The 14,022-nt window shown below is 51.3% G+C and overlaps 1 protein-coding gene across 6 annotated transcripts in view; it reads right to left on the bottom strand.

Annotated features, from left to right (window-relative positions):
- CCNK (cyclin K) overlaps window positions 1-14,022 on the bottom strand; it is a 35,952-nt gene that overhangs the window by 3,402 nt on the left and 18,528 nt on the right. For all 6 annotated transcript variants that reach the window (XM_062181055.1, XM_062181051.1, XM_062181053.1 and 3 more), the window contains 7 exons: window positions 13,028-13,159; window positions 9,329-9,434; window positions 8,182-8,239; window positions 7,241-7,410; window positions 6,255-6,565; window positions 5,245-5,278; window positions 2,289-2,360 (listed from right to left, as the gene is read on the bottom strand). In XM_062181055.1, the coding sequence (XP_062037039.1) occupies window positions 2,289-2,360; window positions 5,245-5,278; window positions 6,255-6,565; window positions 7,241-7,410; window positions 8,182-8,239; window positions 9,329-9,434; window positions 13,028-13,159 (883 nt within the window). The remainder of the gene's footprint in view (window positions 1-2,288; window positions 2,361-5,244; window positions 5,279-6,254; window positions 6,566-7,240; window positions 7,411-8,181; window positions 8,240-9,328; window positions 9,435-13,027; window positions 13,160-14,022) is intronic.

A 14,022-nucleotide genomic window follows, 5' to 3' on the forward strand; every position in this document is an offset into this window, starting at 1 on the left:
GCAAATCCCACGTCTGCGGCCACCTGTACCTTCAGGGACCCCTGCTCCTGTGGCCACGCCCTCTGCGCCCCTCAGGCTCCCATCCTCCCAAGATGCCCTCCACAGGGCTGTCTGTGGCCACCTGCACCTTCAGGGACCCTGCTCCTGTGGCCACGCCCTCCGCGCCCCTCAGGCTCCCGTCCCCCCGAGGTGCCCTCCACAGGGCTGTCTGTGGCCACCTGCACCTTCAGGGACCCCTGCTCCTGTGGCCACGCCCTCCGCGCCCCTCAGGCTCCCGTCCCCCCGAGGTGCCCTCCACAGGGCTGCTGTCTGTGGCCACCTGCACCTTCAGGGACCCTGCTCCTGTGGCCACGCCCTCCGCGCCCCTCAGGCTCCCGTCCCCCCGAGGTGCCCTCCACAGGGCTGCTGTCTGTGGCCACCTGCACCTTCAGGGACCCTGCTCCTGTGGCCACGCCCTCCGCGCCCCTCAGGCTCCCGTCCCCCCGAGGTGCCCTCCACAGGGCTGTCTGTGGTCACCTGCACCTTCAGGGACCCTGCTCCTGTGGCCACGCCCTCCGCGCCCCTCAGGCTCCCGTCCCCCCGAGGTGCCCTCCACAGGGCTGTCTGTGGCCACCTGCACCTTCAGGGACCCTGCTCCTGTGGCCACGCCCTCCACGCCCCTCAGGCTCCCGTCCCTCCAAGGTGCCCTCCACAGGGCTGTCTGTGGTCACCTGCACCTTCAGGGACCCTGCTCCTGTGGCCACGCCCTCCGCGCCCCTCAGGCTCCCGTCCCCCCGAGGTGCCCTCCACAGGGCTGTCTGTGGCCACCTGCACCTTCAGGGACCCTGCTCCTGTGGCCACGCCCTCCGCGCCCCTCAGGCTCCCGTCCCTCCAAGGTGCCCTCCACAGGGCTGTCTGTGGTCACCTGCACCTTCAGGGACCCTGCTCCTGTGGCCACGCCCTCCGCGCCCCTCAGGCTCCCGTCCCCCCAAGGTGCCCTCCACAGGGCTGTCTGTGGCCACCTGCACCTTCAGGGACCCTGCTCCTGTGGCCACGCCCTCCGCGCCCCTCAGGCTCCCGTCCCCCCGAGGTGCCCTCCACAGGGCTGTCTGTGGCCACCTGCACCTTCAGGGACCCTGCTCCTGTGGCCACGCCCTCCGCGCCCCTCAGGCTCCCGTCCCCCCGAGGTGCCCTCCACAGGGCTGTCTGTGGCCACCTGCACCTTCAGGGACCCTGCTCCTGTGGCCACGCCCTCCGCGCCCCTCAGGCTCCCGTCCCCCCGAGGTGCCCTCCACAGGGCTGTCTGTGGCCACCTGCACCTTCAGGGACCCTGCTCCTGTGGCCACGCCCTCCGCGCCCCTCAGGCTCCCGTCCCCCCGAGGTGCCCTCCACAGGGCTGTCTGTGGCCACCTGCACCTTCAGGGACCCTGCTCCTGTGGCCACGCCCTCTGCGCCCCTCACGCTCCAGTCCCCCAAGGTGCCCTCCACAGGGCTGTCTGTGGCCACCTGCACCTTCAGGGACCCTGCTCCTGTGGCCACGCCCTCTGTGCCCCTCACACTCCAGTCCCCCAAGGTGCCCTCCACAGGGCTGTCCCTGCCGGCCGTGAACTGCCCTTGCTGAGCAGGGGCTCCGTGGATGCTCACTGAGCCTCTCTTGTAAAGCAGAGGCCGAGCTGGACTGCGAACTGCTGGGCTCCGGCTCTCCTGACTGCTGGGAGGAAACCCCTGGGGCACACTTGCCACAGGTGCACATGTCGAGGAGCCGTGATGGCAGCCAGGTGCACTGGCCAACAGTCAGGGAAGCAGCCTGCAGGTGCACAGCAGTGTCCCGCGGGAGCGCCCGCTCTGCCCTCTCGAGCCCAGCACTTCATCCCACAGACGGCACCACGGCAGCTCCTGCCTGTCAGCGACGTCAGAGGGCCCCCGGCCAGACGCTGTAGCTGACTCTCCCTGTATGTGAACAACGGCTTCTGCAAGATGCCCCAAGAAGATCCTGACGACAGGAGCCTGGCGACAGACACTGAGTGCCACCCATGGCGCTCCTGCTGGACTTTGAGAACATGCATTGGCTGGCAGCGCGATTTTTCTAAAACTGGTTCTAAATTCATTTATCCTGTGCAAGAGTTCAGAGAATCTCAGATGCACTCAGAGTTTACAGCATCCTCAAACTATCTGGCTTATCAGAGTGAAATAATTTCTAGAAGCTCCTTGCTTGTGGCTTTTAAAATGTGAGCCCACACTGGGCCTCCCACTAGCTTTCCTCCCTCAGGCAACAGAGCACCCTGCAGGGCTGCTGCAAGAACACGTACCTGGAGGTGGGTGAGCCGGTGGCAATGGCGGGTGAGCAGGCTCGATTTTGGGGATTTTAGGTGGCGGTGGTTCTAAAAAAAAAGAAAAAAAAAAAAGAAAAAGTGAACTGGAAAGACTACTCCTACTTCTTCATGTGAACATATTTGTCATAGAGAAAACTGTGTTGTCAGAGATTTCTCTGGCAGAAAAAGCAGCGGTGACCATGGCTCTGAGGGAGCCTGAGGGAGGCCTCAGCTACACCACCGGGCAGAAGCAGCCCAGACACAGCCTGGCAGCTGCCTGCAGGCACCTGCCCAGCATCCTCAACTGACCACTCAGGACAGTCCCTGCCGTGTCGCGGGCATGGTAGTGGCACCTCAGTCACCTGGCCCCTCTCTCTCTGGTCCTCACCGGCACAGACAACACAGGAAAGGCCCTGAGCAACAAGGCCACACCCCCGAGCCCCGTGGGTGCTCCGTCTCTTCATTCTTAGCTGTGTTTGAAGGTGGCTTCCTCTCTTACAGTGACCTCCGGCGGGCGGCATGGCAGAAGCTGCCCCTTAGCTGAGGTCTGGAGGCAGAGGAGCCAGGCACAAGGCACAGCGGCTGAGGCCACTGGGGTGGCAGTAGGTCACCAGCAGCCACGAGGACGAAGCTAGGTCACCTAGGCAGGCTACAAGAGGCTCTACCTGTCAGTTTCACAAGATGGAGGCGTGAACACACATGGGGAAACCTGCCTCCGTGCCGTGCTGTGTCTCCTTCCTGGAACCCACTGGTTCCGGCCTGTGTGGTGCTCTGCCTGAGCCTTCTCTAGCACTGCGCCACTCTCTTGGTGTCCTTGTCTCGAAGACAAGCTGGATCAGGGTCCAGGCATGGCCCCTCTTTACCCTCTTTCTCAGAGATCAAATCCCTTCTAAGGACACGTCCATTTCTGGTGTCTACCTTGCTTCCATAACCAGGGCCCTGACCGCCAAGCTCCCCCTACGCCGTTCTTCCTGTCTCTGGAACGAGTCTCCCTCCTGCGGCCCCTGCTTCCTCCCTCTCTCACCGCAGCCATTGAAGCTGAAGTCACTGACACTAACATGCACGGGCAGCAACACACATGTATAGCTGTGGCATGAGAAAGCACACAGCTGAAACGAATTTTAACAGCATATTGTTTAACTTGATACATCAAAAACTGTCAATGTGTAATCAATGCAAAATTTTATCAAGGAGATGGTTTATATCTCTTCTCATAAACTCTTGGAAACCTTGGAGGACTTGTGCTCACGGTACAAGCTGAGCCTGCCTCTAGAGTGCTCAGGGCCCTCCATGACCAGTGGCACTTAGCAGCAGGAGCCCTTGGCTCTCCTTTTCTAGCTCTGGAGCCACAATTCTGCCTCCTCCCCGAGCCCCACTTCTGTGCTTGCAAGCCTGTCCCATCCCCAGCTGTATGGCTGGGACATGGTCTGGTGTGCTCCTGCTGGGGTGGCTTGGGTGTGGAACATTAATCCCCAGGGTGAGGTACTCAGAGTGGAAACTAACCTGCTGAGAGTCAGGGTCTTTGGGAGGTGAGTAGGATTAGCATCGGCAAGGGTGTCAGGGTGGAGCCCCCAGCACTGAACACAGAGGCACACTAGGGAGCGTGCCTCCTGCCAGGTGGCACCCACTCTGTCTTGGGACTCTGCATGCAAGAAGCCATCACCAGGTGGAAGACCTCCAGAGCTGCGAGCTACAGAAAGCTCTTTTCTTTACCCAGTTTCCAGCCTCAGGTGTTACAGTAACAACAGAAAAGACCAGCGAGATGCACCGGCCATTGGTCCTATCTCCAGTGAACTCTGAATGTGCCCTTCCACCGCTTCAAACCCTGAAAGCTCCCACTGCCCACATAAAACCCCACACTCCTGTGGGTGGCTCCACGCCCCAGTGTGGGACTGAAGACCCACGCTCACAACCCCATCTAAAGCTGCCCCCTTCCAACTCTCCACATTCCAGCTCCTTGCACTGCCCACCCCCAGTCTCAGTTCCTGTGCTGCTTTGACCTCCTGCTCAAGCACTCCATGCCCTCAGTTCACGCTGCTCCACACCAGGTCTCATCCAAGGTCACCACAGGGCCTGTCTCCTGCTTGTCACATAGCCTGGCGTGTTGGCTCATCTGCACAGTCCATTCTCATGTGTCACACTTAATGTCTGTCATTTGGAGCTGACCGGCACTGACGTCATCACTCCCCCAAAGATGCTGTGAAAACTACAGCTTCATCATAACTTGAAGTTTTCACAATAGCTTAATGAATAATTCACCGGAACCAAGAACGAAGCAACCAAGAAACAGAAACGAGCAAATACTACGCCTTCAGGGTTCCGTGGGACAGGGCGATTGACAGGGACAAAGCATTTTTAATCCCTGTCCTGCAATCGTTCAGATTTTGCTCACACTTCCTGTTTATTTCCAATAAAGGAACAGATTAACCACCTTTGGGTACTCTAAACATTAAAAACAAACTGTTTGATACAGGTCAGACACAGGGCCAGATGGGCTGGCACCCTGGACCTGCGGTGCTCTGGGGCCTCCCCCCGCCCCGGGGGGCCCCTTCCTTTCTGCCCGCCCACCGTGCTGCTGCCGTGCTCAGCACAGGCACTCCTGTGGCCACTGCTCTGTCCACTGTGAGAGCTTAACACATCCCTAAAATACACATGTGGTCCTCCTGGGCAGTAATCACATTTCCGTGGCAACAGTTCTCTGTCCGTAATTACACTTTTATATGTGTTACCAGTGATGTCTTCATTGCTAGTGATGGTTTCTGTGTTAGCACCTTTATCAGAGTAGCCTGTAAACACACCGTCAGGGGAAAGACAAGACCACGCACTCTCCCCGGCAGAAAGGGAAAAAAACTGAAGGCTAATCTATAACTGAAGGGAAAACAATGTTAACTAAGAATTAAACATTTTGTGTAGGGACACAGAAAACAAAAAACCAAATTAGAAGAGTAATTACCTGCTGCTTTGTTCTCTTCTTTGGGAGAAACAACCTGTTACAGAAGAGACACGGCTGTTAATGGAGATCCGGGGTGCCATCAAGAAGGAAGCAGATCGCCCAGACAAGCACAGGGCCGGACAGCAGATGGCCTCAGAATAAAACGACTGCTGGTCTGGCACCCAAGATCCTCTTTCTGCTTCCTGCCTTTGCCTTGTCCAAACTACACAGCATTTCTCGTTTCTCTGTGGCACAGTGCCGGCATCCCATATGGGAGCTGGTTCGAGTCCTGGCTGCTCCACTTCTGATCCAGCTTCCTGCTAATGGCCTGGGAAAGCAGCAGAAGACGGCCCAAGCGCTTGGGCTCCTGCATCCACGTCGGACACCCGGAAGAGGCTCCTGGCTCTGGATCAGCTCAACTCTGGCCACTGTAGCCATTTGGGGAGTGAACCAGTGGGTCAAAGACTTTTCTCTCTCTGTCTCTACCTCTCTCTGTAATTTTTTCAAATAAATGACATCTAAATAAATAGATAAAGAGTGACTTCTGAGCCCATGACATTTAGGCCTACTGTTGCAATCTGCTACACATGGTCTTAGGTGCTGGTGGAAGTGCATTTTCCTCATATGGAAAATGAAACCACTGGCTGGCTGCTCTGTGGGGGTAGGTGTGTGCTCCTACTAGAAACTTCCACAAGTGCCCTGTGCCACTGGACACCAGTGAGGGGCACTGAAGAGACAGCAGTCACGACCACTCAGGGTCAGGCAGGCGAATGAGCATCCACAATGACCCTGCTGGGAAGAGGAATGTTCCCCCTGACAGGTCTCCGAGCCCTGTGAGGGTGATACAGACAGCTGAGGCTGGAGGACAAGGCCCCAGGGCACCCAGTTCATCTCCTGCGAGCACTTCATTCTCAGGCTCCCTGCTGTCACGCCATCAGAGACTGCTTCTAGTGGTCAGCAGAACAGTGCTCCGGTGTGATACGAAATGAGGGGTTTAGACTTAGTGACCGTGAAGCCTGCGGCCCACTCACCACGGCTCGTTTGACCTGTCGGGGAGGACTGGGCTGTGGAGACGGCTTCTTGGGCTGTGGCGCCTGCTGCTGCTGCTGCGCCTGCTGCTGCTGCGCCTGCTGCTGCTGCGGCGGCGGCGGCGGCGCTGACGGCTGGGCGTCCTTCTGCGGGGGCTGCGCCGGCTCAGAACCTTGAGACGGTTGCGGCTGTTGTACTTGTGGCACTTGCGGTGTGGACTGCAGAGACGGGGGCTGCTGCAGCTGATGGGGGGTGTGATGAGGCATCTGTTGTTTTCCTTGGGAGTAAAGGTCCAAGATCTGGTGGCAGATGTCTAAAAGACAGACAACAATGACATTTACCGCACAACTCATATCAGAAGCTACATTTTACCTAGAGAAAAAAAATCAGCTATCATTCTCTTACAAGGACTAATCAATAAGCAGGATTCACACTGGGCAACAAAACTCATCTTTGCTGTGTACAACACTGTGTATATTTTTATTTTACCAAATTATATGCTTGGAAAAGTGAAAATTATGTTAGAAAGTTTAGTTTAAAAACCTGCTTGGGACCGGTGTTGTGGCATAGCAGGTTAAGCTGCCACCTGTGATGCCAGCATCCCATATGGGTGCTGGTTCAAGTCCCATTACTCCACTTCTGAATCAGCTCCCTGAAAACCAGTGGAGGGTGGCCCAAGTGCTTAGGCCCCTGCACCCATGTGGAGACCCCAAAGAAGCTCCTGGCTCCTGGCTTTTGGTGTAGCCCAGCACTGGTCATTGCGGCCATTTGGGGAATGAACCACTGGATAGAAGATCTCTCTTTCTCTGGCTCTCCTCTCTCTGTGTAACTCTGGCTTTTCAATAAATTTTAAAAAACAAACAAAACAAAAACCTCCCCTTCCACTTTCATACGCTTATGGGAAAACCTAGTCTTGGGAGCTGCGATACACAGGGAAGAATCATCTAAGCATGAAGCACCTGGAAAGAAAGCTGAAGAAGTTCCGTACCTTCCAGAACGTCCACAGGGACATCCTGAACAAACTGCTCCCACCATCTCCTATACATGGGTTTGGAAGTCCACTCTTGTATTTCAAACTTGCACAGGCGTCCTGCGAGATACATCACTGCGACCGCTATGATCTCCGGCTCCCACTGCAGCGACAAGGTGGTGCAGAGACTGCATGAACACAAGGAAAAATCGCTCAGATTCCACGAACCAACGTATGACCCAAATCATGCAATGCAATGTCCTATACCTGCGGATTTGCTTATTCTTTCCACAGATGACTGAAGCTTTATAAATTAAAGTAAGTCTTCAGCCTTCAAAGGTACCAAAATAAGTTACTTAGACAGTTATTAGTTTATTAATACAGAGTAATTCTTGCACATTCAAAAACTATGACATCACACAGTACACATGGCAATGCTTCACGTTCTTTAAATTGTTGAAATCCCAGGCACTGAACTGTTTCTTCAAATCAGCGCTCAGGGAAAGGTCAGACACATGCACCAAAAATACAAAGCAGCTCTTCTGCCTAAGGGCAGGGCCACCCCAATACCAAGGCTGGAGGGCATTCTCACCCTCCGGCCCCCACTTAGAACTGAGGGCCCGAGGAAGAACCTGGAGGCTCCTGAACTATTACAGGTAATAGCGTTTGCAGAACCGACTGGCCTGTGAGTACGCAGTGCTCAGAATCCTCCAGTGTATTGTACTGGACTTGGTTTCAAAATGGTGATGAGATTTCAGCATCTCACCACCGTGACGCTGGAGGCCACCTGCCTGGAAGCGATGGCCGCAACTTGAAGCCCAGCCTGGCCACTGGCCAGCTCTTCCAGCTGGGGCAAGGCAGGTTCCTCAATACAAAACGAGGGGTATAGATTTAATGACCCAAAAACTCTCTGCTTCTTTTGAAACACTGTAATTGAAACAATATTTGAATGTGAGTACCTGTCATTTACAAATGTCCATGCCATTTGAACCAACTTCTGAATTTTGTTCTTATCACCTACAATTGGGAAAAAAGATAAGTTAAGGGTAATATGGGAAAGGGGATAAGACTTCACTAGAAGCAATAAATATTGATTTAAAAACCTATGGTGTAGGCCAGCGCCGTGGCTCAATAGGCTAATCCTCTACCTGCGGTGCTGGCACACTGGGTTCTAGCCCCGGTCGGGGTGCCGGATTCTGTCCTGGTTGCCCCTCTTCCAGGCCAGCTCTCTGCTGTGGCCAGGGAGTGCAGTGGAGGATGGCCCAAGTGCTTGGGCCCTGCACCCGCATGGGAGACCAGGAAAAACACCTGGCTCCTGGCTTTGGATCAGCACAGCGTGCCGGCTGCGGCAGCCATTGGAGGGTGAACCAACGGTAAAGGAAGACCTTTCTCCCTGTCTCTCTCTCACTGTCCACTCTGCCTGTCAAAAAATTAAAATAAATAAATAAATAAATAAAAACCTATGGTGTGGGGCCAGCCTTATGGCAGACGGCTTACACAGCCACATGTGATGTTGGCATCCCATGTTGGAATGCCATTTCGAGTGACAGCTATTCTACTTCTGATCCGGTTTCCTGCTAATGAACTTGGGATGGCAGAAGATGGCCTAAATACTTGGGCCCCTGCCACTCCAGTGGAAAACCAGGACACAGTTCCTGGCTCCCGGCTTTAGCCTGCCTACACTTGGCTGTTGGGGCCATTTGGGGGAGTGAATCAGCAGATGTCTTTCTCTCTGTTGCTCTGCCTTTCAACTAAAAAAAAAAAAAAAAAAAAAAAAAAAAAAAAAAACCCACAAAAGTGACCAATGCAGAATCACTGTTTATGGGGAACTGGGCTCCAAGGCTAATTTTATTAGTCTATTTAAAAAATTCTGACTCATTTTCCTGCCTCATGTCACTTGGCAACTGGATGACAGAACCTGTTTATGCTAAAAGGGGACAGAATTACCAGCTATCATACTGACAGTCTGAGCAAGCCATACCCTGGGTACTTCACACACTGAAGCCTCTGTCTGCCTTTTGAGAAGCATAATCTGAGTCTGAACAAATTATAAAGACTTGATTTCAGAATGAAAAAGTTCTTTTTATAAAAACTTTTCTCCCTTACCTTTGAGCTGCTTTGCATATTTGAGTAGGAACTGGTACGGATGTTCTACCTGTAAGTCGAACTTTATGGTCTGCAGCAAGATTCTCTCCAGGACCATTACTTCTTCCTAAAAACAAGCAGCCAGGGTTGGGGTAACAGTTACAGCTGCAGGTCACAGCAACACTAAACACATGAGCTCTTTATTCTCTCGTCCACTTATACTTTAGCAACTGCTTCCTGTTCCTTTTCTCCTCTCTCCCACTCAGGTTTTTAATATGCAGAGAGAAAATGATAAATTCTGAAAATAACTCAAAATAGGAATCTGAAATAATCAGAGGCTTAATTCTAAAAAACAAAGCTTCTTAGAAATGTTATTACTTTCATTACATATGTGTCTTTCTTCACAAAACACTTTCACTTTTCGATAATTTAACTGAATTGCAGGTTCTTTCAAGATTCCTATAAAAAAATTAATCCCTCAGGAATTTTCACTGCAACCTTTCCACAAGGAAGAGATGATGACAGCCAATTTCAAAGATGCAGCAGGTGTGTATGTGAATGATAAATTCTTCATTTACCTGAAATAAGCTGTCCCAACATCATTTGCTGAATAAGTTATCATCCTCTTTTATTTGAAAGTCTACCTAAGTCACACTCTAAACCATGCATGTATGTGCATGTATGTGCATGTACACACACACACACAGAACCTCAGCTGTATGCTGACCTGTCTACTTGGAAGGGATTGTTCCATCACCTCCCCTCTTTTCAGAAAAGTTATTTGCTTTTGTATGATCCCCATCCCACTACCTGAACTTTGGTATCATTTTACTAAATATCATTCCAAAGAAATAACTATTGACATTCCGATTAAGAACCTGCTGAATTCACAGAACAATCAGGTAAAAGAGACTTAACTACATTTCATCTTCCTATCAAAAATTTATTAACATCTTTTCCGTCCTTCAGGATAAGTCTTAAAGACCCCTGCCAGTTTTCCCAAGGATTATCTTCAGATATTTTACTGTTGCTTTTATAAATGGAATCTCCTCTTGGATCACACTCTAACCAGTTAATGTTTCTTAACGGGCACTTCTTGACTTCAACTGTGTAGCTGTCTGTAGCTAGCACTTAAAGACAATGCAAAACACAATCGAGAACTCCACTGGGAGCACAAGCAGACGTGCTTGTTTGCCATCAGAGAGAAGAAAGGACTTTGTAGAGCACCCACAGTCTCTTCACTAACAGCTGCATAAACCCGCAACCCGAGAGGTGACATCCAGGTGCAGGCACAGAACAGAGATGATTTTCTAATGGTGTGCTTGTCCCAGTGGAAAGGCAGGTGTAAGGTTCCTAACCTCGTTTCCCTGGCGTCCTCATGAAAGCTTTAAGAAATCTTGGAAACTTTTACAAGGTACAAAATATTCTACTGGTTTTTTTTGGCCATTATTGTCAGCATCTGCTTCCCAGAAGTATTACCATTTCCTCTAAATTTAGACATGATCTCCTACCAAGTGCACCAATCAGCTTCCAGGCTGTAGTCCTTACGGTACTACACAACAGTCTAAGGCCTGCAATTCTCTTGGTCTCACATATTCAATGAATGGGGTAATTGCAAATCTCCTGCAAACATTATGCCTCAGGGAAGCTTCCCTGGTGGATGCTCTCACAGCTGGGTAAGATAACCTCGTAGAGTACTTGTCATGGCTCATCCTCAGGTATGCATGCTTATTAGATACTTAGATTAAAACCTATCCTGCCATGCTCAGCCATAACCTCCACCAGAGCAAAGGCCTTGGCTGTCCTGCAAGGCGCTTTAGGTCTAGAGCTGAGCATGGCAGCTGGAACAATTATTTGTTGAATATTACATTTCTGTATTACATTACAGAAAGCTCATGGAAAATGTACAAATCTTTAAATTTCATTTTTGTGGGACATTTTAAAGTAACTGCATACATGAGAAATTTAGCTAATCAACACAAAAAAGTTACACACCACTCATGATGTTATTTCTTGTAACTACTCTAAGTGGCTCCTGGAAGTGACTGGTGAGGAAAATCACAGCTGCTCCACCCCCCGGTCCAGGGCGCTGTCCTTTAGCTCCTACTCCTCATGGTCACGTCCACGAAGACTTCCCAGGGGACAGGAGGGACCCTGGCTCACTCAGCACAATGACTATTCCTGTACTTTCCTTTTCCTGAGCATCCTCGCTGTAGAACTTCCCTGTCACCGTGCCCATCCCACGTGGGTAAAGGCTGGAAGTAAAGGGGGACTGGGGCAGCAGGTCCCAGTGGCCGCCACACGCATCCTGGCCCTGCAGTGGTCCCAGTTCTGTGTGACTCCTTATCCTCATCACTACTCATCCGCTACAAGGCTCATCTGCCCCAGGACAAGACGGGACTGAAGTGCACGTCCCCACAGCTGGACTGGTCACACCAGGGCACAGTGCCTCATTACTCGGTATCAGTCAAATCCCATGGGTGCTGAAAACACTGCAGCACGGCTACGTGATTTTTATAAAGTTGCATTTCTGGTTATAATGTGGTTATAAGTTCGTAATAGGTTCAAATTTTTATAAACAGGTTAATGGATTTATAATTAAATTCAAAGGACAGAGTTACACATTTTAATACAATGTTTCAGTATTAATCACAACCACAATATGTACAAAGTCTCCTGTGCCCCTGTTAACTCATCAAAGAAATGAGAAAAAGTCCAAATATTTGTAAACATGGGTATGTCAAAATTTCATGGGAAAATCAGATTAAAAGGTGTTTATTTTGGTACAAAAATATGAAACCCAAGTATAGTTTATCATAATTTTTTTAAAGATCCCTTGTATGTACAGATTTTTATTTTTTTTTAACACCAAAATACTTATCTTTCATTTTACCTTCCACAAACTGCCTGCAGTGCCCACACACACAGAAGCTCTGCTTGATCAGAGAAGGGCAACTGCAGCGAGACAGCAGCAGGCTGGGAGACGGGAGACCACGACGGGGCTGACCTTCGACCCGGCACCTGCGGAACGCTTACTCTGTCCAGCACTGGATCGGCTTAGACAGAGTTCCTACTCTCATGGACCTGACAGCTGAGAAGGGGAAAGCACCCTTCATGTGATTATTTGTTAAAACCTGAGTGGAAACTGGAGAAGTCTTCAAAGAAAACCACCTAATCACGAGCTATTAATAGAGCTATGAAGGATAATTAATAGGTGCTACAAGGATTCAAAATGGAGGGTTATGAGGAGAATGGGGTGGGGAAAACTGCCCTTGGCCCCTCAAAGTGGTACTTTTAGAATAAAAGCTTGTTCATGTACAATTATTTTGGCACCATTTGCTCACACTGGCAGGAGTTGGGGGGTGGGGAGACGGGTGGCTGGTATGACCAGTAGCAATCTCTGGGTGTTAAAAATGCCGCAGGTTGACGCCCGCTGACATTCTTGAGAAGTCACACTGGCACATGCATGTGTTCCATCAGTGTCTGGGTGACACAGAAGCCACCAGAGGCAGGCCCTGCCCTTGCCGTGGAAGCTGAGGAGTGCAGCACTAGTGGCAAGGACAGGGTGTGTGCTCAGGGCACCCCCTGCGCCGTCAGGACACGTCCGGCACACCAGGAGCACAGGCTATGCTAGGCTGCCTCCTCTCACCAAGGCAAGGAACTGTGCCACAGCACTTCCACAACCACACAAGAGCTGAAGGCAGAAATTATGGATCTTACCTTGGGGTCATCTCCAAACTGGCCAAACTGGACATCATTTAATAAACTACGAGCTGTTTTGATGATATCTTTGCATTTTTTGGGTGTTTCTTCCACTTTTCCAGCCAGAAATAGACAACACGCTCCGGTCACCTCAAAAGAGAGATAAAAACTCTTGATGTTTGCCATCAAAAATCACACAGAAACCGACACTAGCATTTTTGGGCTTCAAGATAAGTCAGTCCCTCTCATTCTCCCTCCACCCCTTTCTCATGCACAAATACGCTGAGACTTCAAAATGAAGATGGAAAGCTTACACATATACACCCCCCACCCCAAAGTTTGGCTTCAGAAATTTAAAATTTAACTTCAGAAAATGCCAAAAAAAGAGAAGAGTCACAGAAATGAACTTTCCTCATATTCAATCTGAAGGACAGTAAGCTTTGCCATGGAAAAAGCAGCCACCCAAGGAAACACACACCCATGGGATCCATCTCTGCCCCACTGCCACACCTCCTGCTCTTCCGTCTGTGTCCCCACTCACTACCCCTCCCCACTTATGCTGAAGCTGACTCCTAACGCGATGGTGGCGAAGTCGGGCCCGCGGGAGGCGAGCCTCTCAATGGTGGGAGCGTCGCCAAGAGCTCGTCCTGTGTACACGTGAGGATGCAGCACACTGCCCCGAGAAACAGGCCCTCACCACACCGATCTGCTGCTATCTGGAGTGGGGACCTGCTGGCTCCCACAACTAGGAGGACTACGTGTCCACAGCACGCTGTTAGAGCAGCCTGAGTGAGCTGAGACATGGACCTCTGGCTGTCTCACCTAGTTCAGCCACTGAGCTCACAACTGATCTGTCCTCAGCTTCTGTCTGCCCACTCCATGCCATTCTCTTCACACTACCCTGATCTCATGCAATGCTGCTCTGCCAGGGGCACCAAGACCTCCAAAGACCAGTGAGAAGACATACATGACATCGAAGTAGAATCTTAGCAAAAGACAAACGCCCTACAAAG

The sequence above is a fragment of the Lepus europaeus genome, chromosome 22 (genome assembly GCF_033115175.1).
Source record: "Lepus europaeus isolate LE1 chromosome 22, mLepTim1.pri, whole genome shotgun sequence".
Lineage (NCBI taxonomy): Eukaryota > Metazoa > Chordata > Mammalia > Lagomorpha > Leporidae > Lepus > Lepus europaeus.